This window comes from Bombyx mandarina, chromosome 04, assembly GCF_030267445.1.
Source record: "Bombyx mandarina strain Sakado chromosome 04, ASM3026744v2".
Classification (NCBI taxonomy): domain Eukaryota; kingdom Metazoa; phylum Arthropoda; class Insecta; order Lepidoptera; family Bombycidae; genus Bombyx; species Bombyx mandarina.
The window spans coordinates 2,329,614-2,355,487 of record NC_143211.1 but is presented as its reverse complement, the minus strand read 5'-3'; the positions used below and the strand labels follow the sequence as shown (position 1 = coordinate 2,355,487).

At 37.9% G+C, this 25,874-nt stretch overlaps 1 protein-coding gene across 13 annotated transcripts in view; it reads right to left on the bottom strand.

Annotated features, from left to right (window-relative positions):
* Positions 1–25,874, bottom strand: part of sky (GTPase-activating protein skywalker) — a 91,165-nt gene that overhangs the window by 34,297 nt on the left and 30,994 nt on the right. For all 13 annotated transcript variants that reach the window (XM_028186290.2, XM_089740442.1, XM_089740443.1 and 10 more), the window contains one exon: positions 11,771–11,975. In XM_028186290.2, coding sequence (XP_028042091.1) covers positions 11,771–11,975 — 205 coding nt within the window. The remainder of the gene's footprint in view (positions 1–11,770; positions 11,976–25,874) is intronic.

Below are 25,874 nucleotides of genomic sequence, written 5' to 3'. Positions count from 1 at the left end.
CGCACTGTACAAACGTGTTAATAAATAGTACATCAAGAGAGACTATGCAAATATGTGCAAGAAACATTAGAAAAAAATAAAAATAAAATTAAGAGTTATTACTCTTTTTGGTTTGTTTAGTTAGTTTATTTTCTATTGAAAATAAACCAACAATTTCTAGAATTCGTTTTTATCTGTACACTTTGGCTATCTTTCATTAAAATTGAATGTTGTCAAAACTTATCGTAATTAAAAGGTTTTTTAAATTACCTTTTACACTGCTAAATGTTAGAAATCACAAATCATAATATTATTAACACGAAAGTAACTCTGTTAGTCTGTTACGTTTTTACGGCCAAACTATTGATCCGAATATCAGTATGGAAACAGTTTGGTAAAGAATATAACGACGCTTGAAAGGCAAACATGACTAAGCAAAAATGCGTGAATTTTACAGTAGACTAATTTAAAGTTGAAATACCTGAAAACAAAATTTATTTTAATGAATCTAGCTGTAGTAGAATCTAGCTAGTAGCTGTAGGATTGAAATGATTTTAATAGACCTAGAAATATATATTTTTTGCGCATCGAATATGGTTATTGCCTATCATTTATGTATAAAGCAGTTATTGTCGCTTAGTCACGTTTGCCTTTCAAGCGTCGATAAGTAACCCACTGCTGAGCAGTGATTCTCCAGCCACACGATTCAAAGTGGAGATGCAAACTGGCGAAACTGCCGTTTGAAGTTACTTTATCAGAATATAATATAAAAAGGATTTGTGCGTACTACGTGGTTAGTGATTTTCGTCTTCTGCAAAAAATATTCCATCTTTAAACATAAATTGGGGTTATTCAAGTACCTTAGCTTGTGTGTTATGCATTCGAACGTCCTACCTAAACACCTCTAGGGGGGCGTATTCTGGTTTCGAAGTACCGGCCCAAAAAGTTCTATATTTTTATATGTATGTTCTAAGTACATATTCAATCTAGTTTTACAACATATGGGAAACAATAAAGAAAGCGAAATATGTTCGTATCGGTCGATGTAAAGTGCAAACACGCCTGCAATTGGTGGTTGGCTGGTCGTAAATTCCAGAGCTTTGATGTATTGCCGTTGCTGTTACGTCACTGGCTTTGTTTGAGCGCGGGTTACGCCGCGCTCGACACGAGTAATGCTTTCGTTCACATAGTACCATAATTCTTTGTGTTCATGAAAATAATGTTGTTAATTTTGTAGCTTAAGCGTTTAGTGGGTACGAGTGCAAGTAAGAGGTAATTTGAGACTTACTGATGGTAGGACCTCATGTGAGTCTGCACGGGTAGGTACCCCGCCAATTTCTGCCGTAAACCAGTAACGCGTTTCGGCTTGAAGGGTGGGCCAGCCGTTGTAACTATACTGAGACATTACAACTTATATCTCAAGGTAGGTGGCGCATTTACGTTGTAAATGTCTATGGGTTCCAGTAACCACTTAACACCAGGTGGGCTGTGAGCTTGTCCACCCATATAAGCAATAAAAAAAAAACTGTCCACATACTATCACAATTTCAACTTTTCTGAAAGATATACGCTGAGACGTAATCGAGAATTTATGTGATTTCCCGAAAGGCAGGCTTCTATAAATGTGTTTTTAATATCACGAGCAAGGGTCTCATCCGAACCGTTTGTTATTCGCCAGCGCTGATTTAAAGACCAAAAACACAACCAACATTATGCAAAACCAGCACTCATTCACAAATCATCAGTCATTCAGGTCAACCGGAAGACTACCTTGCTATATTTAAACATCGCTAGCTTGTAATGAAGAAACACACCACCATTTAAGTAAGCATTCTAAAACAACTCTCACTGTTCAAAGTACACAAAAGGGAGTGCTATCTGTTAGAGAAAAGGTTGACCCATATTCCTGTAACGTTCCTACGGAGAGGATTGAGGTCGGAGCACTTGACAACTGAAATGCAAAGTTCGGTTATACCGACTACTTGCGAAATCAATTGAATAGAAAGAAGTCTGTTCAATTGTTCAATAAAAAGCTTTACACTAGGTTCATCTAGGTACATAAATACCATTTTAATGCGCTTTTATTAGCTTCAGACGTATGTAACGGAATCTTTGAACATGATTTTGAACCCTTCAAAACGTCTGATTAACTCGAAATTTGGTATACTTTTTAAGGACCGGTAACAATATAATATTTAAAAAATTGAAATTCAACTAAACAATTAAAAATAAATAATAGTTTAAAAAAACTAACTAAATACGCTTTTATAGAAAATCCAACAAAAAAATAAATTTTAATAAAATTGAATTAAAAAAGCGTGGGTTGCTTTTCAGGATATTATCCAAACAACCCTTCTACTCATATCTGTTTATAAAATATTTATAACTACTTATACCATGCACCCCACGCTTTTTTACAATAAAATCATTTCTTCTTGCACTATTTTTAATTCAAATTTATTAAAATTTATTTTCTATTTTTTAGTTGGATTATCTATAAAAGCGTATTTTGTCAGTTTTTTTAAACTATTATTTATTATACAATAACATAATACTTGACAATAATGCGGTACCGTTCCGAAAAATAATTTTATATTTACAGAGCTAGTTTAGGAATTTAAGGCCTACAGATTTTAACAGCAAAAATTTAATATTTGTCGAATTATATATACAGTCCATATACATAATAATATATTTAATTGAATTTCTTCGAGAACGGTTGACAAAGGTAACGTCAAGAGTCTCTTTTATTAAGCTCATTTCAAACTTGGAATCGTTAATTTTCTTAAAACCTCAAAAAGCTTTTTCTCGTTTATTTAGGCTGTCAATTTATTTGATATTAGAAAATGGAAATTTCGTCAAAAAACAAACATAATACGAACCCTCCAAGTTTGATCTTTCCGTTCGTTCAAATTTCCGTTTGTATCTTCTAACATATTAAGAGTGTATACCGTGTAAAGATATGAAGGGAACCGAGATGATTGCTCTCGAACCACAAAATCTTGGAACATTATATTATTCAGAACACGGGCATGTGTAGATTGGAGTAAATATCGATTTTTTTTTATTATACTGCCATACCGCCATTTGCGTTGAACAGAATTTACAATTTACTTATAGAATAACTTAATTTTACGCAAGAATCTTCGACTAAGTAAGACAACATCTGATTGGACTGTTATGAGGATGGGTGCGTAAATTCATATAACTTATTTCCAGGACTAAAATTTTAAAGAGTGGAGCATTGATAAGTGTTAGCCGAAAAAACAAGTACTTATTTTTTCACTTTGGCTTCAGTATTGTTTTGTGATGCGTAAGGACTGTGATAACCACTTCTCATAAGAATAAAGTATTGCTAATAATTGCATCAATGAAGGTACCTACTTGAAAATAAATAAAGTGAGACGTTCCGGTGACATAGAAATTCGTACAAACAAGTGACACTATCAGATTAAACAAGAAGTTATCTGAGACTTATTAAAAGGTTTTCTTTTTTGTTTTTAAATAATATTTTTTTGTAATTAGGCTAAAATCAACACACGATCCATTGTAATTACGAAATATATTCAGGAAGATCTTAGCATAAGCAAGACGCCAATCAGATTCCAGAGAATTCCTGTAAGCAAAGTGGCTTATGTAAAAAATCGCGAAGCTTCAACGGAAATCTTATCGATCATTGGCACACTCCAGACAACTCCAGAAATAAACCAAGAGCATCAAGTCGGTTCAGAGTCTGTACAAAAAAAAATCAATACAGCTACACGTCTGACAAATACATACACGTAAAAAAGCACCCAACGTGATTTAGGAAATTGTTTAAGAAAGAGGAAAAAAACGGAAATAAAATATTCGATCTTGAAAGAATTCGCTTCTAGTGTTGGTAGCAAAAACACTTTCCTTTGTGACGGTTTTTCGCGTCACGTACTTTTTTCGATAACGAAGCAATCCGCTCTTTGCCTCCAAGCCTTTTAAACGATTACCCTGAACCCTTTACATTTTCGTTCGGAGGTTATTTCGAGAATGTAATCTCGACATGAAACAATACTGAGAATTACAAACAGTATGGATACAAGAAAATATATATGGAACGTTTTATCGGATCGCAAGTGCATATAGCAAATTGAATTACGGCTCTGGCGCGATGAAAAGGATGAGAACTGTTTCATCTCGTCATCATTAGCAAGATGAATATGTAACTGATTAGATACGTCCAAGATTTGTGAATAACAACCACACAAAAAACTCACTGATTGGACAATCAAAAGATTAGACTTAGAAAATTACAAGGAAATCATTGCGAGAATCGAAAAGAATATAATATGGAACGTTTTAGCGGATCGCAAGTACATATAGCAAATTGAATTACGGCTCTGGCGAGATGAAAAGGATGAGAACTGTTTCATCTCGTTATCATTAGCAAGATGAATATGTAGCTGATTACATACGTCCAAGATTTGTGAATAACAACCACACAAAAACTCACTGATTGGACAATCAAAAGAGTAGACCTAGAAAATTACAAGAAAATCATTGCGAGAATCGAAAAGAATATAATATGGAACGTTTTAGCGGATCGCAAGTACATATAGCAAATTGAATTACGGCTCTGGCGAGATGAAAAGGATGAGAACTGTTTGATCTCGTCATCATTAGCAAGATGAATATGTAACTGATTACATACGTCCAAGATTTGTGAATAACAGCCACACAAAAACCCACTGATTGGACAATCAAAAGATTAGACTTAGAAAATAACATGGAAATCATTGCGAGAATCGTCCAATAGTTTTTTTTATGATTAAAGGATTACCCGGAGGTCTTTCCAGTTTCACCAGGACAGGTGGGCGACCAAAAGCTCAGCCAGGAGGGGTGGGATTAGCTAACAGCTGCCCAAGCGCCTTCGAAGTAGACCTATCAACTCAAGAGCAGCTGCTTCGCGAATCAATCTACTACCGGATCGGAATCGCGAACCCAATAGTGAAGAGATACGTTCATATAGTGAAATTCATAAATTATTCACAGAATTAATAATTAGTAGTTAAGGTGATAGCGGAATTAACATTCGCCAGTAATGTGGAAACAAATGAATTAAAGAGACAGTTAAGGTTTGAAGAGGGAGTCCAGGGCGGTTGCTGCCTTGCTAACATGACTCGAAGATTTGCTGGTTGTTAAGACCACTAAAATTAATATTATTCCAAGTTTACTACAATTTTGACACCAGTAGTCCGTTTTCTAAGCCCGAAAAGCGGATGACATCCTTCGTATCTAACGTAATAATGGACGTTAATAAATGCAGTGGCCACCTTACTGTAGTGCACCCGTATTGTTGAGTATACAGTACATTTTAAGCAGCAGTATCCTCTCAAAGGTTCAAGAATTTGCAGAGAAAACGAATGGGTAAATTTATCAAGCTGCAAGCCTCACATGACGCTTGATAAAATACGAGTAAGATTATGCTTTATCAAAATAACTAAAATTACAGAAAAAAATGATAAACCTACTTTTATGATAAGCGTTTTTTCTTTATATTTTATTTTTATAATATCACATAAATCTGCAAGTTAAATGGTACTAAGTCTAATACGCTATAGGCCACGATACCGGAAAATAAAGGATTTTATTTATTTACTTCACAGTATTTTAAGGATATAATTTTCATTGTTTTCCGGGCACTTAAACACTATACAGAAGTATTATTTTATTAAAGCAAAATTTTGGTATTCAAACACATATGAAATTGTTTTTTTTTTCCTACCTATGCTGATAGCCTTGAGAGGCTATTTCAGCTTCACCCTAACGTGTGTAGGTGAGCTCACGGGGCTCAAACCGGAGTGTTGCTAACACTGACCGTAGCAAGAGCAGTGCTTCGCAGAATCTACCACCGGATCGGAAACGCGACCCACTGAGAAAATCCGGCGAGAAACTCAGTGGGCTGTGTCTATGAGTTAATTCGCTCGTCGAGCCCTTCGTCGCAAGCGACGGGTTCGACGAGGACGGTAACCGGTGCTTGTGGTGCCTAAAAGCACTGTTAATGGATCGGGAGGATCCGTAATGACGTGCTTTGGGTGACGTCGACTGTTTACCATTCGGTTTACAGGATCGGGTATGTGGAATTGTGCTAAATTCTTTTATACGTACATATAGTATACAGTACGACCCATAACAAAAGATATTTGGCAATCTCTCACTGGCGCATGTATCAAGTCGATCTAATTGTATTGGCTCAACATTTTTTTGTTCTAAATATAACTATACATTTCAATACTGCAATGATATCACTACTGACTAACGTACGACATTATAGTGGACAGGCTCGTATGGTAATCGTTACGGCCTTGGCTCTCCATAACGTTTTGATTAAATCTCTTGTCGGTATAAGCCAGACGCACAACGGTACAATTCAATAATGCAGATAATTAATTGTGTAAAATGCCGAACTATTGAATAGACAATAGCTTGTTGTAAGCCATTTCGGGAATCGGGTCGTTATGTGGTTAGATTTACTCTAAATTTATTAACTCTTTTGATGTACAGTAATGAGAACCCAACGCGCCTCAGAGCTCTTAAAGAAAGTAAATGAGTACTTTTTTAATCAAGCATTTGGACAAGGTCACCGACGCTAAGCCACTACCGAAACCCATAGAAAACAAGACGTAAATAAATACCCTTGTCCACTCTAAGGCCGTTATTGTAACAAGTTTATCAGATCTTCATTTGATGTTCGCGTTTGAATTTTCTGTTTGATTCACGTAATAATCTCGGATAAACGCCAAATTTACTTGATATACAGACAGAAGCGTACCTCAAGAAATCCTAATTTCGTAAAAACAAGAAATTCTTCGTAGCATCTTCGCTAAATTAAAGTGATTCTGTCCCACCCGATAAAGCCGAAACGGGAAGTATTTATTAAAATCCCTTATTGCCTACGTGTCTCGATTGAAATAAACCGTTCGTGTGTTGCGAAAACGGAACAGGAAGCGATACCTCGCTCCAATGCCAGACAGAAAACGAACTTGTTTGTTCTCATGTAATGACGATTTTATTCAGGCTTTTTTTGTAGCCCTTTTGACCTTTTGTCATTATTGCTTCTCTTTTTAATTAAACGAACGCTTTATTAGGTAAGGACATCTTTGAAATGCGCCGAAATTTAGCGCATTTTCCTGGCGATTTCGAAATGTTTCCCAGTACTCAACATTTGTGTTACGTAGTCGAAAGCTGCCAGATCCGTGATCAATATGCGGAGAGCACGAGTACTGGCCGCGAGCCAACCGCTAAAACACGGTAAGCCAGTTTATGTTGATGCTTTACAGCAAATCACGAATATTATTTATTCTTGTATAACCTACGCTGCACCTGATGAAGCCGATTATTATTTGGTGGACATTTCGACAGACGTAATGCTGTTACATGTCAAGACGGTAGGCACTCGCATTTCTATACCACTGGCAAGCAAAAGTACCACAACTTCTTACGCGTAGCCTGTAAGCTTGTTTGCCTTAGATAGCAGTTTAAAATGATATCATGTCATAAAACTGTATTTATTTACTAAAGGCTTAGCGAAGTAAAAGCAAAAGTAAGACGACTATTATTCCAAGGAATTAATGAAGTCAATGACCTTGTAGCATCTTACGGCATGATGCACATGTACTGACTGGCCAACGGTCATTCAGAATCAGTCCTCATTCAGTATTTTATTAAAATGTCACGTGAACTTGAAACACCCAAGCGGAAAATTTTTCGTTAGGCGAGGGAAAATGGCTGTAGCTGGAATAATCTGGAACATTACGTAGACATTTTTAATACTGTGCCCGCAATAGCAAAATTTGAATGAAAATTAAAAAATGTAAAAATAAAACGAGCGAAGATGTGACAAATAAAGACAATCTAGGTTACACAATAAACGCTAGAGGACGCGGGAGGAAATTGTCACTTTTAGAATCAACCAATTGACACCAACGTCCTCTGCTCCGCCTCTCCGTTTGTTCACAAAGAGGTTAACTGATAAGTACAGTTTACACAATACCTGTACGAAATTTATCTACAGTGACGCAGATTGCAAGATAGTTCGGATAAATTTCTGACGCAGGTGGCCCGGTACATAAAATGTGTACATCTGTTCTCGATTCACTCAATTACATGAGAATGCGCACCAGAGGAAGTTAGACGTTCGAATTGAATGACGAGATGCAAATCTGTGGCGTACCGGCGACGACCATTTGTATCGCTCAAAACCCGGTCAAATGTTTAACAAGACAAATTGGACTTAGACGTGGAGTCGGAAAGCACAATTTAGATCTTCATAAGAGATGTGTTCTATGAGCAGAACGCACAAAGGATAAAAGACCGTATGTTGAAGGTACTCAGGTTCAGAATATATCGTTTAGATCGGTATAGGTAACTGTGATACGGACGGGCGAGAACGCTCCGACAATTTGCTTATTGCCGAGTTCAATTATCGCCCCCCGCACTCATTACTGAATTAAAGCAAGAACGGCTGTAAATTTTGTGACGCCTCTGCTCTGCTTTTTGTTGTTAAGGTTTGATAAGATTCTTTATGTAGCCGGTTATTATTGAAATCGTTCACTGCGCAATCGTTTGAAAAAGTAACGAAAGAGAGAGAAAAACATCTGGCGGTAGGACCAGACACACATCATTACTGGTGGTAGGACCTCTTGTGAGTCCGCGCGGGTAGGTACCACCACCCTGCCTATTTCTGCCGTGAAGCAGTAATGCGTTTCGGTTTGAAGGGCGGGGCAGTCGTTGTAACTATACTTGAGACCTTAGAGCTTATATCTCAAGGTGGGTGGCGCATTTACGTTGTAGATGTCTATGGGCTCCAGTAACCACTTAAGCTCGTCCATCCATCTAAGCAATAAAAAAATCTAGGAAGACATAATTAAGCCGCATTAATAAAATTTTATACACAAAGGAACGAAGAAATTCTTAGTAATTATTGCTGTTAAACGCCACAACCACAACAATAGGTCTAACAGCTGTCATTACTTCGGTCACGTGTTTCGAGAGCTTTTCATTTATCGCAGAAAACACGGACTAATACATGATCTCGATAGTCCTTATCGCATCACAAGAAATGTGGAAGCCTATCTGAATCGTTAACAGTATGTTTACAGTGAATTTTCAACACAAGTACTCAACAACTAAATACGAGTATGTAGGTGATTCATTTTATTATTTAAAAATACAACTAGAAAAGAAGTCTTATCCGAATTTATAATTTATTACCACACTTATGTATTACATCTACATCGAATATATACTAAGATAAAATTACTAGTTATATTTTTTTTTTTTTTTTTTTTTATTGCTTAGATGGATGGACGAGCTCACAGCCCACCTGGTGTTAAGTGGTTACTGGAGCCCATAGACATCTACAACGTAAATGCGCCACCCACCTCGAGATATAAGTTCTAAGGTCTCAGTATAGTTACAACGGCTGCCCCACCCTTCAAACCGAAACGCATTACTGCTTCACGGCAGAAATAGGCGGGGCGGTGGTACCTACCCGTGCGGACTCACAAGAGGTCCTACCACCAGTAATTACGCAAATTATAATTTTGCGGGTTTCATTTTTATTACACGATGTTATTCCTTCACCGTGGAAGTCAATCGTGAACATTTGTTGAGTACGTATTTCATTAGAAAAATTGATACCCGCCTGCGGGATTCGAACACCGGTGCATCGCTTCAACACGAATGCACCGGACGTCTTATCCGTTAGGCCACGACGACCACAATATAGCACACACACCTATGTCTACTAACATTAATGAGTCCAATGAGTAACATTGATGAGTGAGAGATAAGACAGATATCAATAGGAAAAATTATACTTTATTCTCTTCGAATTTCGATAACGGAACAAAACAAAATAAAATTTATCTAAATCGTAATGTGTTCATTGGGCGAGCACTGGGCATAATCAACGAATAGGACTCATACTGTACTACTGCATACATGTACCTACAGTTAGACCACGCAATTTTTTTTCGATACGACCGAAAACCGAAGCCAAAGGAAGCCGCAGAACCAGTCGGATAACGAAGTAACCAAAGACCAGATCTTTGTACACATCATATACAGAAGAAGATTTTACTGGTGGTAGGACGTCTTGTGAGTCCGCACGGGTAGGTACAATCACCCTGCCTATTTCTGCCGTGAAGCAGTAATGCGTTTCGGTTTGAAGGGTGAGGCAGCCGTTGTTAAGAGAACTTAGAACTCATATCTCAAGGTGGGTGGCGGCATTTACGTTGTAGATGTCTATGAGCTCCGGTAACCAATTAACACCAGATGGGCCGTGAGCTCGTCCACCCATCTATGCACTAAATAAATAAAAGTGGCCGTACATCTGTATCCCTAATGAACAGCCAGATAGACTTATATCTATTGTATCACTATTATCACGGGCATTAAACAAAAGTTTTACCGACCGCAAATAAAATACACCGCGACTTTTCTATGCGCAATGCTTAGTTACATGCTTCGTGGAAGAATTTTGATTCTAGCTATTCTGAATTATTCTAAAAGGAAGATATCGAAAGTGTGATAGTATATTGCGGAGTATATAGATTAAATGTGAGCTAAGAATCTCGTAGTTCTCAAGTACCCCGGTTGGATATATACCTAATCTATAATCTATACCTAATCTATACTTATTATAATATTATAAAGTTGAAGAGTTTGTTTCTTTGTTTGTTTGAACGCGCTAATCTCAGGAACTACTGGTTCGATTTAAAAAAATCTTTTAGTGTCAGATAGCTCATTTATTGAGGAAGGCTATATTATAACATCACGCTAAAACCAATACAAACGGAGCACAAATAAAGAATATTTCAAAATCGGGGTTTTTTTCCCTTTTGAGAGCTTCCACTGCGTGCGCTGCGGAAACGGTTAAAGTTTCGCTAAAATAATGTATGACAGAATTGTTCCCATTTAAAAGGTAAAAAAAAGTCTGCAACAGCATATGTCTATATGTTAAGGTCGGCTCACTACAACGTTTTTTATGAAAAACATTTTTATTTATCACTATAACGCTAACCAAATTTGTTCTAAAAGAAAGCATTATTGGTGAAGGTATTTTTATGAAGATGATATTAATCTCTATCCAAATTTAAATTTAAAGAAATTTACCCACGCTTGATTTTAATGAGTATCTCGCTATGAGTATTTTAATGAGTATGAGAAGATATCGCAGTTTTAAAATAACATCGTAGCAAAATAATGATCAAGCGCGTAATATTGATGTACAAGGCGCAGGCCGGCCGGTGCGCGGCGGCACAGTCTAAAGAACAATAACAAGAAACACCGAAATCACGATCAAGATAGGCTTTGAAAATTATAGATTTTTGTGGATTTCTCCAGGATCCCATCATCAGGTCTTGATGATTACAGGACAATTCGGAAAGCCTTTCGAACAAAAAACGGAAAAGAGAATTATCAGAATCGGTTCAAGCATTCTCGAGAAATCGGTGAACATACATAGATGAAGAATGGTGGTGGAATTGACAGCCTTCCCTTTTGAAGTCGGTTAAAAAGCGTGATTTTAGTACCTTAAATAGCTCCTTAATATCCTGTTATTCAAAAATATTTTCACTTTCTACGTAAATGAAGAGGCGAGTAAAATTTAGCGTTATGCTAAAGTAACTATTCCACGCGGACGAAGTCGCGGGCAAAAGCTAGTTGGGGGATAATAAGAAAGGAATTACCAGTTGTTTAAAGTTAGATAATCATCTTACAAGAAAACTAATAATATATATTATTTAATGTCACTCACCAGGCATGAAGTGAAGTAAAGCGGCGGTGATGGGATAAAGACTGGGGCTGTACGTGATATCTGGACAGGCGTATCCGAGCACGGACACAACTCTGTCGGCTACGGCCCTACCCTTGCGGGTTAGATGGTACCCGAGGCAGTGGGTCGCCTCCACGAAGGGCGGCAACATAATCGGCTTGTCCGGCAGCTCCACTGTGCCGAATACCTGGAAAAAACAATAAAATAAATTAAAAATCCTATTTTCATTTAATTTAATTCGTTAAAAAAAAACTAACTTACAATCTTAAGTTATTTGTAATACTAACACACTATGAGACTACGATGTCTCGAAATAAGATTATTATTTTATTTATTTTTAATTTTTATATATGTATATTCGTTGATGCCATGTAGATAGTTAGTGTCCCAACTTATGTCGATTTCTCTCTTCTTTCTTACCTATGCTAGCCTTGAGAGGCTATTTCAGCTTCTCCTTGACGTGTAGGTGAGAGCTCACGGGGCTCAAGCCGGAGTGTTGCTAACACTGGCCCTAGCAAGAGCAGTGCTTCGCAGAATCTACCACCGGATCGGAAACGCGACCCACTGAGAAGATCCGGCAAGAAACTCAGTGAGCTGTGTTTATGGGTTAATTTACTCGGACGGAGGACGGTGACCGGCTTCTCTCTTCGATTTTTTTACTTATACACCGTAATATCTAGTAGACTCTGGGAAAGATATTCATCTTTCCGAAGATACTGCGAATGAATCTATTTCTAAGGGACTTACATTAAAAACAAAAGAAGGCAAAGCTAGGCAATCCAGGCGCTTAGTAACGGAAATCGACATAATTACTTCAATGCGCCACTTAGGACAGTGATGACAGGACAAAGAGCTAGAAAATAACGTAACAGTTTTCAGCTTGTAGCGTTTAATTGCATTTGGTGATAGGCTGTTAAGTGAATTAGGCAGAGCCCGGAGGTTTCGTGGCGTAACGTGACGTTCGCTACCTTGAGAAACAACATCATTGACTGAATTGTAGCGAAACGGCTGTTACACCCTATAAGCCGCCATGTATTTCAGCAGAAACAGGGTGACATACCCACACGTGCGGGCTCACAATACACCATACTACCAGTTTTTGACTAGCTGGGTGGTGCAGCAATTAGCGCCCCTGACTGTTGCGCCGAGGGTCGTGGGTTCAATTCCCACATCGGGCAAACATTTGTATGATGGGCAGGTTTGTTTGCTCTTTGTCCGAGTGTTTATGATCTACATGTGTATATTATATAATTTATTTCCATATCGCTTAGGCTTATTATCGAATTTCGTCCAAACTGTTTAAGTGGCTTAGGCATGCGTAGAAACATAACAGACAAAGACAAAGTCACTACCTTATTTATATTAACATTAGTATGGATTTATTTTGACATCAAAGTACAAATGAGCATCCACCGCGTTGATATCACGCGACAATAATCATTCGCTTGTACTGAATTAGTGTTATTTGTCCTATTTTTTCACACATGCATGTAATATAATAGTATCTAAAAGTATGTTTTCGAGTTTCGGTGCACGAAAATTGATTTAGTATACACATATAAATTTGTTATCCAATTTAGTACGGACATGTCTAGTTGGGGTCGTGATTATCCACTTTACGAGCAAGGACACGAGCACCGGTACGGACAGACTGTGAACAGATTAGACGAGTAGATGTTCGTCATTGTGAGGGTTGAATTTCCTGTTGAATTTGTAGCGTCGTTCTTTTAAATTCAATAACAAAGGCAATATTAGATCTAGCTCTCACTTTTTACTGGTTAAGGCTTCTCTAAAATCACACTATTCTGTGGCTCGCGCTACTAATAAATTATAATGATTTTCGCACATTTCTAGAAAGCAACGGCTGCCACTTTTTTAGTTGTACTGTATGATAGCGTCAATTACACGCTACTAAGAAGTTTCTAGAAAATTCAAGCTATGCGAACAGAAACCTTACCAACTTTAAATTTATCAAGTAAGTGTGGTGCGACCACAACCGAAAACTAACTTTATTTTGTAATTGCCAAACGTAGGTAATTGAAGATGTGCATCTCGAACGTTAAATGTTCATAGTCGCTCATAGATAAGTAATGCCAGGGTACAGTCAAGTCGCCGTCTGGTCGCGCATTGCCTATGACCTTTATTTTCTATTGTTTTACTTCCTTGCTTCTTTCTAGATTAAAGTACTATAATTTTATTTGTAGGTACGTTTACTATGGGAATGTATTTCTTCAGTATCATATATATTCATCTAATAATATAGAGAGCATAGCATAGATTGTTTAACTGGGCGTCTTTTAAGCAAACGACATTTTAATGCGACAGCAATATTTGTCTAGACGTTCTAAGACGAACTGCAGCAAAACAGTCATGTTTACCACATCAAGCCTAAGGATATCTGATACGCGCGAGACTCCTACCTCGGCTGTCGAGATAAAAGATACCATTTATACCTGAATAACAATAAAAATAAATCATGCTATTTCTAGTCTCAAAATTAACAAACAAATTTTGAGGTGCTGAATGCTCTGAGGAATTATTCGAGATGATACCGGCATCTCGTTTTTACCACCGCACCGCCCGCCACCGGAGTAGAGTTCATCCATACTACCTGGAGCCACTGCGGTCATCCACAGTGCGCTTCCAGAGATCTTTTTTGCCACGCACCATCCGGCTATGGAATGAGCTCCCCTCCACGGTGTTTCCCGAGCGCTATGACATGTCCTTCTTCAAACGAGGCTTATGGAGAGTATTAAGCGGTATGCAGCGGCTTGACTCTGCCCCTGGCATTGCTGAAGTCCATGAGCGACGGTAACCACTCACCATCAGGTGGGCCGTATGCTCGTCTGCCTACAAGGGCAATAAAAAAAAAAAAAGAGGTAGATAAATTGCAGTGGTGTATAAGGAGAACCAAATAAATAGGTATTTTACCTACGAAGTTGCCATTTTACAGACTGGCCATTTGACTGTATGACTGGCAATAAATTCTATTATAAATTGAAATTAATTTTATTTAAAAAACACGGAATCATATTTTCAAGTTTAGTCATTTGTTTATTGATCAGTGGTTTTTTTTTTCCACTACCTTTGTATATTTTCATCAATATGAACGCGATAGAAACATGAGTAATTATGGAATACGCGTTTCATCGTGGTAGTAATGCCGCATAAACAGCCCACAACAATAACTACGTATACGGAATGAACAGTAAAAATGAACGCACGATTCGTTATTAGTTTAAACGCTTCTGACATGACCTCTTGTGAGTCCGGACGGCTAGGTACCACCGCCTTGCCTATTTCTGCCGTGAAGCAGTAATGCGTTTCGGTTTGAAGGGTGGGGGCAGCCGTTGTAACTATATTGAGACCTTATAACTTATATCTCAAGGTGGGTGGCGCATTTATGTTGTAGATGTCTATGGGCTCCAGTAACCACTTAACATCAGGTGGGCTGTGAGCTCGTCCACCCATCTAAGCAATAAAAAAAAATTAAATTTTTTATCTAAAAATTACGAAAAATGAATGGTAGTCCGAAAACTAAAGTCAACAACGACGAATTAAAGACGAAAGAAAAGCTGACGATACTCAATCTACCGCTGAGTAAACAGCTTTTTTGTTTTCCCACCTAAGCTCATAGCCTTGGGAGGCTATTTCAGCGTAACCTTAACTAGTAGGTGAGCTCACGGGGCTCAAACCTGATGACGTTACTAACACGAACCCTAGCAAGAGCCGTGCTTCGCTTAATCTGCCACCTGATTGGAAACGCGACCCACTGAGAAGATCCGGCGAGAAACTCAGTGGGCTGTGGGTCAATTTAGTCGTCGAGCCCTTCGTCGCGAGCGACGGGTTTGACGAGAACGATGGCCGATGCTTGAGGTACCTAAAAGCACCGTTAGTGGATCGAGAGGATCCGAAATGACGTGTTTTGGGCGACTTCGACTGCTTTCCATTGTGTCCGCATGGAGTTAACAGCAGCTTTCAACGTTAGCATCAAAACGATATCGGTTCAATTGCGTCAAATTAAGTAGGTAAACATACACCATAAATGGGTGCCGCACGAACCGAACGATTATCAGCGCGACAAACGCGGTAATATATGCCTTGCATTGCTTAACAGAGAAGAAACGAAGGGTTTTTGAACCGCATTGTCACTTGCGATGGAAAATGGATTCTTTTTGATAATCGTAAGTCGTCATCACGAGACTTAGGCAATGCACCAAACGAAAACTTATCCCAAAAAAAGATATGTTTACTATTTAATATAGTGTAGTGTCGGTATAATTCACACACACAGTGCTTTACCAACCAGCATTAGTACGGATGTGTACTGTGAGGAGCTGGACACAATGCACTTCGATAAAGCGGCACGACATGAGAATCCGGCGGTAGATTCTGCGAAGCACGGCTCTTGCTAGGGTTCGTGTTAGCAACATCGTCAGGTTTGAGCCCTGTGAGCTCACCTACAAGGTTACTCTGATATTGTCTCTCTAGACCATCAGCTTAGGTAGGAAAAAAAAAAGACACGATGATGGAGAAGCTGCCGAATCTTCGGCCAGTCTCGGTTAATCGCTCGTCTCCGCTGCTTCTACACGACAACACTCGCCCTCATACGATAGAACAGATAGTATCTAAGCCATAAGACTTAGGGTAGCATCATGCATTGTACTAACCAGACATTGCACCGACAAACTTCTACTTTTTTCAATATTTAAATAACTTCTTGACAGGAAAAATTTCCATACCTGTCAGGCAGTACAAAATGCCTCTGAAGTATTTATTCCCTCCCGTACACCTGACTTCTTCAAGAAGGACATTGAAAAATTACTACTGTATTAGCAGACAGCTGTAGTGCATAGACACCAAAGGTGCATGTTTTGATTGATAGAAAAAAAAAATACTTGGACTTTTCGTATGCTAAAAGACAACTTTAAAGACATTTACGATCAACATTTACTCAGCACTCAAATGTATTTGTAAGTATTGTACATCATACATTATTGAAAGTCAAAATGGACAATGTTTAAGATGCAAACATTTACAGGATCAATATTTTGCCTTAATGATAAATTGTGTTCCATTAAAACGTCGCATTTACACACAACGTTTTGAGGTTCATCATAAATTTAAAAGTCGGGGTGTTGCGTGTCGTACGTCTTGTAACACGTGCGGGTTCAACGGACGATATTAAATATCGAAGAGATAAGGATAACGTAAAACTAGAGTTTACAAAACGTTCATGTTGTACTGGAAAACTTATAACTGACTTCTACAAGAAGATTTCGATAAACAGTTCTCGGTATTAATTGGATTTTTACGATTTCAATGCCGCGGCGGGACTAAGCTATTCGGTCCTAATGCTATATGGGAGGAGGCCCTTTGCCTATTTTAAAAACTAAGTTAATTACATACGTTGATTAATTGAAACTAAATTTTAAATAGTAATTTAACAATTGAGATAATATTGATTCGCTCTGTATGAAATGAAACGTAAAAGACTAGAAATATTTTTTGTAGATAATAGACGATAGTTAGCATAATATTCAAACAGATGATGACCGAGCTGTGCTCGGTTTTTTTTTTTGATAACGCCATCTTATTGTGTCTTTAAAGCGGTTAGTTGCCCTCCATTAAGAAAAATAGTATTATTATTCGCCAATATATGTCGGGAAAAGTCATAAAGTTGATTATCGATAAAGTTGATTATTGAAAACACTAATAAAACAACATTTTCTGTTCTTCTTCTGTCTGACCTCTCACACCAAGAGTAAGCTATTATTAGTATCTATATATTAATATGTAAAGCAAAAAATTTGTACCCCTTTAGAGAAAGGAATGCAGACTGCTATTTTTTTTAAATTACACATAAAAATACATTATCAATAAATAAAAAATTAAACACACTAAAAAGTATTTGAGAAACACACACGCATATATGAGTCGTCTATTATCAAAGGTGGCAATCTGTGCATGTGGACAAAAAAAATTTATTGATATATCAATACAGATTGATTTGAATATAATCGTCTCCTTCAAAGAATACGGTTCAAAACCTGCATTAAATAAAGGTTAATAGTTAACCTGTTATTTATCTAAGATGTCGTTCCGAAGAGTTTTGTGACTGCCGATGGAATACAAAGTCAATAATTCGTTTTTCTGATTTACCAATCATTGTCCAAAAGTCAGATTGCCGCCTTTGATAATAGTCGACTCATATACCCTTTTCTTTATTGTCAATCTTTTGTTATTATTCAAAATCTGTGGTCAATTTGAGAACAGATTAACATTGTTTGCCTATATATAGCCTTGGCGAAATTTGTGATTATAAAAATGTAATCTTTGACAGTAGAATCATAATAATGTTCAAAATTATAATTTCTATTAATTATAGTCGAATTTCGACTACTGGGCGGCCACTAGTTAGTATGAATGCTTGTTTAATACTACTTTTATGGTTTATTCTCGGGGTCGTTTTTTACGTTTTACAAAGATTGTCCCAGATAATTTTATCGTAATGACGAAACCGGTCCAGAATGAACAAGTTAAACATACTGACAGATCTTAATGTACTGTCAGTTCATTCTGTGTATAAAGAAATTTATAGTTCAATTTAAAAAAAAATATGTGACTGTACTTAGCGCAATACTGAAAACATCGATGAATAATAAGAATCGTCCATCACTACGAAAATTGAAAACGAAACGAAAACAAAAAAAAAATGTTTATGCTAAGTAACGTTTTTGAGAACATACTCAATACATCTTATATGTATGTGATTATTTTTGAATTTGATATTTCTTTTAAGGATTCACGTAATAAATATAGTACATAGGTTAGAATCCCATTAAAAAGATAAAGACCTTAAATCTGCATTTGCAAAAAGCCAATCTTTATATTAATTTGGATTACGATAACGATTAAATTATCGATTGCTTCAAATCGATTCAAAATTAAAAACGATTATCGATCGATTCAAATCGATCTAATTTAAAAGTATCGATTACTAAAATCGGCTCGTGTGAACGTGACGTTAGGGCAACGACCGTATCAAAACTTCGTAAATCGAACGACAAAATAAAGTGATTGCAATAACAGTATGTCACGGAGAGTCGAGACATCTATCCGCAGGCCCGCCGTGTCTGTTCATACCACTGATCTATAATTAAAACATCAACAAAGCTGAGCGGTTTTTTTATCTCGCAAAAACGTAATAAAATTCGTATTTAACAAAAATAACAAACGTCTCAGAAAACGTTCCGCGACGATATTTTAGTACAATAATAAAATTCGTGTGATAAAACTTAAAATTATATCACCAAGTCTTTGCATTCTTAATGTTGTGAAGATTTTTTATTAACTTACTTCTCTTATTTTTGTATTTTGTTGTACATTTTTTTATAGGATTAATATAACGAGCTTGTCTTTAATACAGTAGTCTGGCTCGCTATTAATCTGCACTGTTTTTTTTCCTACCTATTCGCTGGTAAGTTAAGGGCCAACTACGCCCGGATGTGTTGGTTAGGTCACGGGTTCAACTGAGAGAATAGCCCTAGCAACTAGTACTGGTGGTAGGACCTCTTGTGAGTCCGCACGGGTAGGTACCACCGCCCCGCCTATTTCTGCCGTGAAGCAGTAATGCGTTTCGGCTTGAAGGGTGGGGCAGCCGTTGTAACTATACTGAGACCTAAGAACTTATATCTCAAGGTGTGTGGCGCATTTACGTTGTAGATGTCTATGGGTTCCAGTAACAACTTAACACCAGGTGGGCTGTGAGCTCGTCCACACATCTAGGCAATAAAAATAAATAAATAAAAGATTAATGCTTCACAGAATCTACCACCGGATCGGAAACGCGCCCCACTGAGAAGATCCGGCGTGAAACTCAGTGAGCTATGTCTAAGGGTTAATTTAGTAACCGAACCATTCCTCGCAAGCATTGGGTTCGACGAGAGCTCATGTACCAGTACACAACCGATATTACAAGTAGCCCAGCGCTCGAAACATTTACTGATATCGTGGCCAGCCTGGACGGAGGCCTATGCCCAGTAGAGGACGTTCGTGGGCTGGTGGGAACAAACAAACAACCACAGGCAACAATAGAGATTAGAAGTGTAACATATCACACAGAGTGAAGCAGATACAGCGAACCTCCCCGTACACGACTCGTCCATAGGTCTATGCAATGACAATACAAAATAACGGCTGTTGCTCCTTTCACACATACTTCGCGGTCAAAATAGTCAGGGCGGTGGTACGTACCTGCCGCGGCTTCCAGGACGACCAGCTACAAGTAAATATCCTAAAGAGTTCGAGACTAACGCCTCGTGTCTCGAGTTGGTTGGCGACATTTATCCAGTAACCACTTCACATCAAATGAGCTGTGGGCTCGTTCGCCCATCGATGCAATAAATGAAAAGACATTGTGAAATCGGCTAATATAATAAATACGATAAAATAAAAGTAAAAATAGAAATCGTATTGGAATTCAAGTGTAAGAGAAACCTTTTTTTTAAGTATTTTAAGCCGTAAAGGACTGTTAAATATTGCCCTTAAAAATCTGCGCGTTGATACAGAATACCTATCGTTAGAAATCGGTCGCGGAAGACGGAATCTTACGGGATTTACTTACATTTTCGAACATTAAACCGACAATGAACACCCCTATCCGACTGTTCACCTTAAACTGGCTTAAACGACCTCCACAATAATGGTATTTTATTCTCTACGATCACATGATGTTTTGTATTTAAAATCCAAACCGATTATATAGAGAGTTTGTCTGGCTCTACGTAAATTATTTGATAACCATACGTGTCATAAGCACGTGTTTCTTGCGTTATCATTAAGGAAAAAAAAAGTACATAATACAACAAAATACTTAAAAAATAAATAGTAAAAAAATTAATTTATAAGTTTTTTTTATTTTATTGTTTACTCTTGTGGTATAACTGACTCGGTGGCGCAGTAGTTAGCGACGCTGACTTTTGGGCCGAGGGCCGTGGGTTCGATTTCCACGTCGAGCAAACATTGATTGTGATGAACTGATTTGTTTGCTCTTTGTCTGGGTGTTTATTATCTATATATGTTTATACATAAGTATGTTTATCAGTCTTTGGTACCTATAACGCAGGGAAACCTAAATTGGGGCCGTGAATGACAGTGCGTGATTTATTCCCAATTATTATTGTTATATAATTTTTAATTTGTACACTACTTCTTTCCTGTTAAGTTTTTTTAGTTAACTGGTTAAGTATTTTTTTATTGCCCTTGCAGACAGAGGTGCACGGCCCACCTGATGGTGAGTGGGTACGGTCGCCCATGGGCGTCAGCAATGCCAGCAGAGCCAACCTGCTGCCTACCGTACCAACCTAAATGTACTAAGAACATTGCTTGTCTGTAAGCGTATTTTCAAAATCAGTTAATTTAGTACCAGTGACACGTTTCCAGTTCCAACTTTAATTACTTAAAAAAGCGTTTATTGATTTTTTTGAAGGCCACCTTCTTATTACTGGTGGTAGGACCACTTGTGAGTCCGCACGGGTAGGTACCACCACCCTGCCTATTTCTGCCGTGAAGCAGTAATGCGTTTCGGTTTGAAGGGTGGGGCAGCCGTTGTAACTATACTGAGACTTTAGAACTTGTATCTCAAGGTGGGTGGCGCGTCTACTTTGTAGATGTCTATGGGCTCCAGTAACCACCAGGTGGGCTGTGAGCTCGTCCACCCATCTAAGCAATAAAAAAAAAAAAAAAAGAATACAGATTTTAAAAAAAAAACGTAAAAGGACTAAGGGATACGCAAGCGATAATAGATCTTGTTGCCTTTATTTTAGAGCACATAGTTCTATTTCGTTCATAGTGAAAGATGTTTTTGTTGTAGTTTAAGCATGTTAACAAACAATGGAATTTATGTATTTTGCATCACTTGGTCTCGTTTCCCATTTATCGATGCGAACGTTAAGCAAGAAGCTTGATCGTTAGGGATGTCATTTATTTGTCTTTATTCCGGATAAATATTCACGAATTGTACCTATGTAGCTACAGTACTCGCCGATAGACAGATTAATATATTAGATGTGATTCGTAGGACAAGACAGCCCTTGTGCGTAACGTTCTCCACATCATATCGTATCCTCCTGATCCACTAACGGTGCTTCTAGGTACCTCAAGCACCAGTCATCGTCCTCGTCGAACCCGTCGCTTGCGACGAAGGGCTCGACGAGTAAATTAACCCTCAGACACAGCCCGCTGAGTTTCTCGCCGGATCTTATCAGTGGGTCGCGTTCCGATCCGGTGGTAGATTCTGCGAAGCCCGGCTCTTGCTAGGGTTCGTGTTAGCAACGTCGTCAGGTTTGAGCCTCGTGAGCTCACCTACTAGTTAAGGTTACGCTGATATAGCCTCTCAAGGCTCTCAGCTTAGGTAGGATAAAAAAAAAACTAACGTTCTCGATAGCGTAAAAGTTAACCCAATTTTGTATGCAGTTGGAACAGCGCCCCTAGCGGCAAACGTACGCAAACGTTCCAACTACATACAAATATGAGCAACTTTTACGCTATCGAGAACGTTAAAGAACTCGCACTAAGCACACAGTACGCGACGCCGTGTTGCGTGCGAGCCAGCCACGCCCTCGCGCGCGTTCTCACAGCCGCGCCGCTCACCGTCCTTCGCTCAGTCAAGGCCGCCCACGCTCGAGCAACTAAAAACCTGTACCCTTTTGTTTACAAGCCGAACCGGTTCTAGAGGCAGATCCTTTGCACGCGATCATTAAAATGCCTCGAATAATATCACCATGTTACGTAACAAAACGTTAACCATTTAGGATGATGTCCCAGCGGACTTAGCTACGCGAAGTCGGTTGACTCTCGTGTTCGTCACGTACGTGATATTATGTTTAAGATTTAGATAAGTCTAATCTATGTTTTCGTGTAGGCGATCAGCGAAAATGTCTTCACTGGCAAAATACGTACGTATTGTCAAAAAATAACATTTTTAAAGTCATAACAGTTAGTGGTCAGAGTCAAAGTTCTTAGCAATTGTTGGAATGCCAAAAGTGGCCAAAATTGCAATCACACATGTTTATAAATATATTAATACCTGAAGCAAAACTTTGTAACCCTTTAGTACGAAAATTGCGCGGACGGAGGAGTATGAAATTTTCTGCATTTATAGAGAATATAGAGAAAGAGTACAGAATGTTAATTATTATTTTTTACTATGCATAAAAAATACATTAAATCAATATAAAAAACATTACACACACTACCATCAATTTAACACACGCACGCGTGCCTACTATTTGTTTATTATCAAACTTTACTTATTGCTTATAGTCTGTGGTCAAATTGAGAATAGATTAAATAAAATATTATTTGTCTTTATTAATATTTTTCGAAATCTGTGATTATAGAATAGTCTTTGACAATAGATTCGTTATAGTGTACAAACTTATAATTTCAATTAATTATGAGAGAATTTCGATTACCGGGCGACCACTAGTCTTTATAAATAAACATGATTTTTAGATGACGCGTTGGTTGTATACTCCTAGTACCTGTTATGAGAAATCTCGTTGGTTAAGCCTAAATCGCGCCAAATCCGTGAACATTTCAATTCGATGTGTTTAAACATGCACATTTGCATTAAGCCTTGGTAACCGACATGATAAATAAGCATTATCGAATGCTTTCAACTGATCAATCTTGATCATGTTATTATGTTTTTGAATCCTAAATCCGATACACGAAAGCCGTTAAGAGTTATAATAGCGACTGTTCTTTGAATATTCAAAGTCATTTTGAACTTCTTGACATTAGTGGCGTGTATTATCCGTTTTTCGATCTGTAAACATTATTAAAGATATTTTAATTTTTTCTATTATCAATTTCCAATGTTTAATGGCCTTGGACGTCAACAGTACAAAAAAACTACCAAAAATGTACAAAAAGTATAAGTTCGTAACCTATCAAAAAGTATAGGAGACAATATGTCTGTTTGTTTGTACGCCAATCTCTAATGATTGAGAGAGTATATTAGGGTCTTATCTTCAATTCAAATCTATTGATAAAATACGTCATGAATTGTGTTAAAATTTCACTGTTATCTATCTATCTACATTTTAAATGGCATTATCTAACGGATTCTTGGAATGCTTATTTAAAAAGTAGGTAGATTTATTTACCTATCTTTTGAGCCTTTTAACATCCTAGACACAATCTTCCCGTGAGTCTTTAGCCTTTACAACAGCGAAATATCGGGAGCTCACAAAACATTATATAACAGTCTTTACAAAATTAGGTCAACTGCAAAACGTGGATAAGCTGCACTAAATGTTGTACTAAATGTTGTATATACACAAGATAAATCGAAATTGTTTGAACGCAGTAAAGTAATTTAAGTCTGTCCACGTGAGGTATGGACAAAGCATGACACGTGAACCGCGTCGGATTATAAGGCCCCGGTGACAATGAGCACGTGTGGGCGAAGGCCCTAATTAACACGGACACATCCCCGGCACGACCTCTTGCCACCGACAATCAACACCTAATTGAATAAAATGGGCCGACAAAGCCAAATTGTGAATTTGCTGTTCCATGCTACTTACTATTATGACAGGTTTATTTTCAATTTATCTCAAGTGTTTCAGCTCAAAATTTAAAAAGACAACGAACGATGTAACGAAAAATCGTACGATAGGTATGTACTGCAGTTTTATGAATATGTTAAATGAACTCCGAAAATAAGGCAAAACTTTTCCTATATTCCCCTGTACAAATAAATACGCGGGCTGTGTTATTCTCTCTTGCAAATAAGATCGATGATGCTATTTTCGTCGGAGCAAATCCACAAGGCGGATTCCGTCGGAAATAGCTACGAATTTTACCATCGTACAGTGCACGACTGTAAATCTTTCGCAAGCGTAAGTCGATTGTGAAAAACACTTCATTTATCTAGTAGGTTAGGTATTAAGCTTCAAGTGTCTAAACGCATTCAACGGCATCATATTACAGAGCAACGATTCGTGTTTACAAAATATAGAAACATTAAAATCCACCAAGCGTTTATGTCGCGTAGATAGAAAAACAGGGAAGGTCAGTCAAACGAAAAAAAAAAAGACTATATAGGTATGTAGTACAAATAACAAGTTCAGTTACTTGATAACGCGTCGGTAAATATTTGGTAAACGGATAACGGTAGTTGAAATACTTCCTCATATCAAGACAATTACAATAACAACATGAAAATTAAATACATACGTCGTATGTACTGTTACAAATGTTATCAGAATTACTTTCATTAATTTTCAACGAAAACACAGGACAATCTCACAGAGTGATTGCCGACATCTGCAACAGTTGTAAGGATGTCGACTACTGTCGAGCTAGAAAGGAAAGGAAAAAAACCGCCTGAAGTAGAAATTTGGTACAAAAGGAAAAAAACATAACATGTTGGTAGGCATCGGCTTGGCTCTGCCCCTGGCATTGCTGAAGTCCATGGGCGACGGTAACCATTCACCATCAGGTGGGCCGTATGCTCGTCTGCCTACAGGGGCACTAAAAAAGACATTTTAATTTTAATAACATGGACAGAAAATTAAATTGTATAATATGTATGTGTCATGTTGAGACAATTTCCGTATCATGGCCCGCGGGCGGTGCTAACATTGATAACCTCAGAGCAGAGCTGTTTACAGTACCTAGTTTGATTGACAGCGCGATTGCAGCGGAACGACCCCCGGGGGTTATCTGCCGTCTACAAAACGAAGCAAGCAGTCAGTGTAGATTATTTTAGACGTAACAGCGATTTTCGTGTAGGTCATCTCTGTTTACACGTTCTTTTTAAAGAATCGAGAGTCTATTTTTAAATGCGTATCGTGTCGTATGAGTAATCAAATCCTATGAGATAGTTGTATTTGACGGTCGCCAGTTTACAAAAATGTGTCAGTCAGGTGGTAGGACCTCTTGGGAGTCCACACGGGTAGGTACCACCACCCCGCCTATTTCCGCCGTGAAGCAGTAATGCGTTTTGGTTCGAAGGGTGGGGTAGCCGTTGTAACTATACTGAGACCGTAGAACTTATATCTCGAGGTGGGTG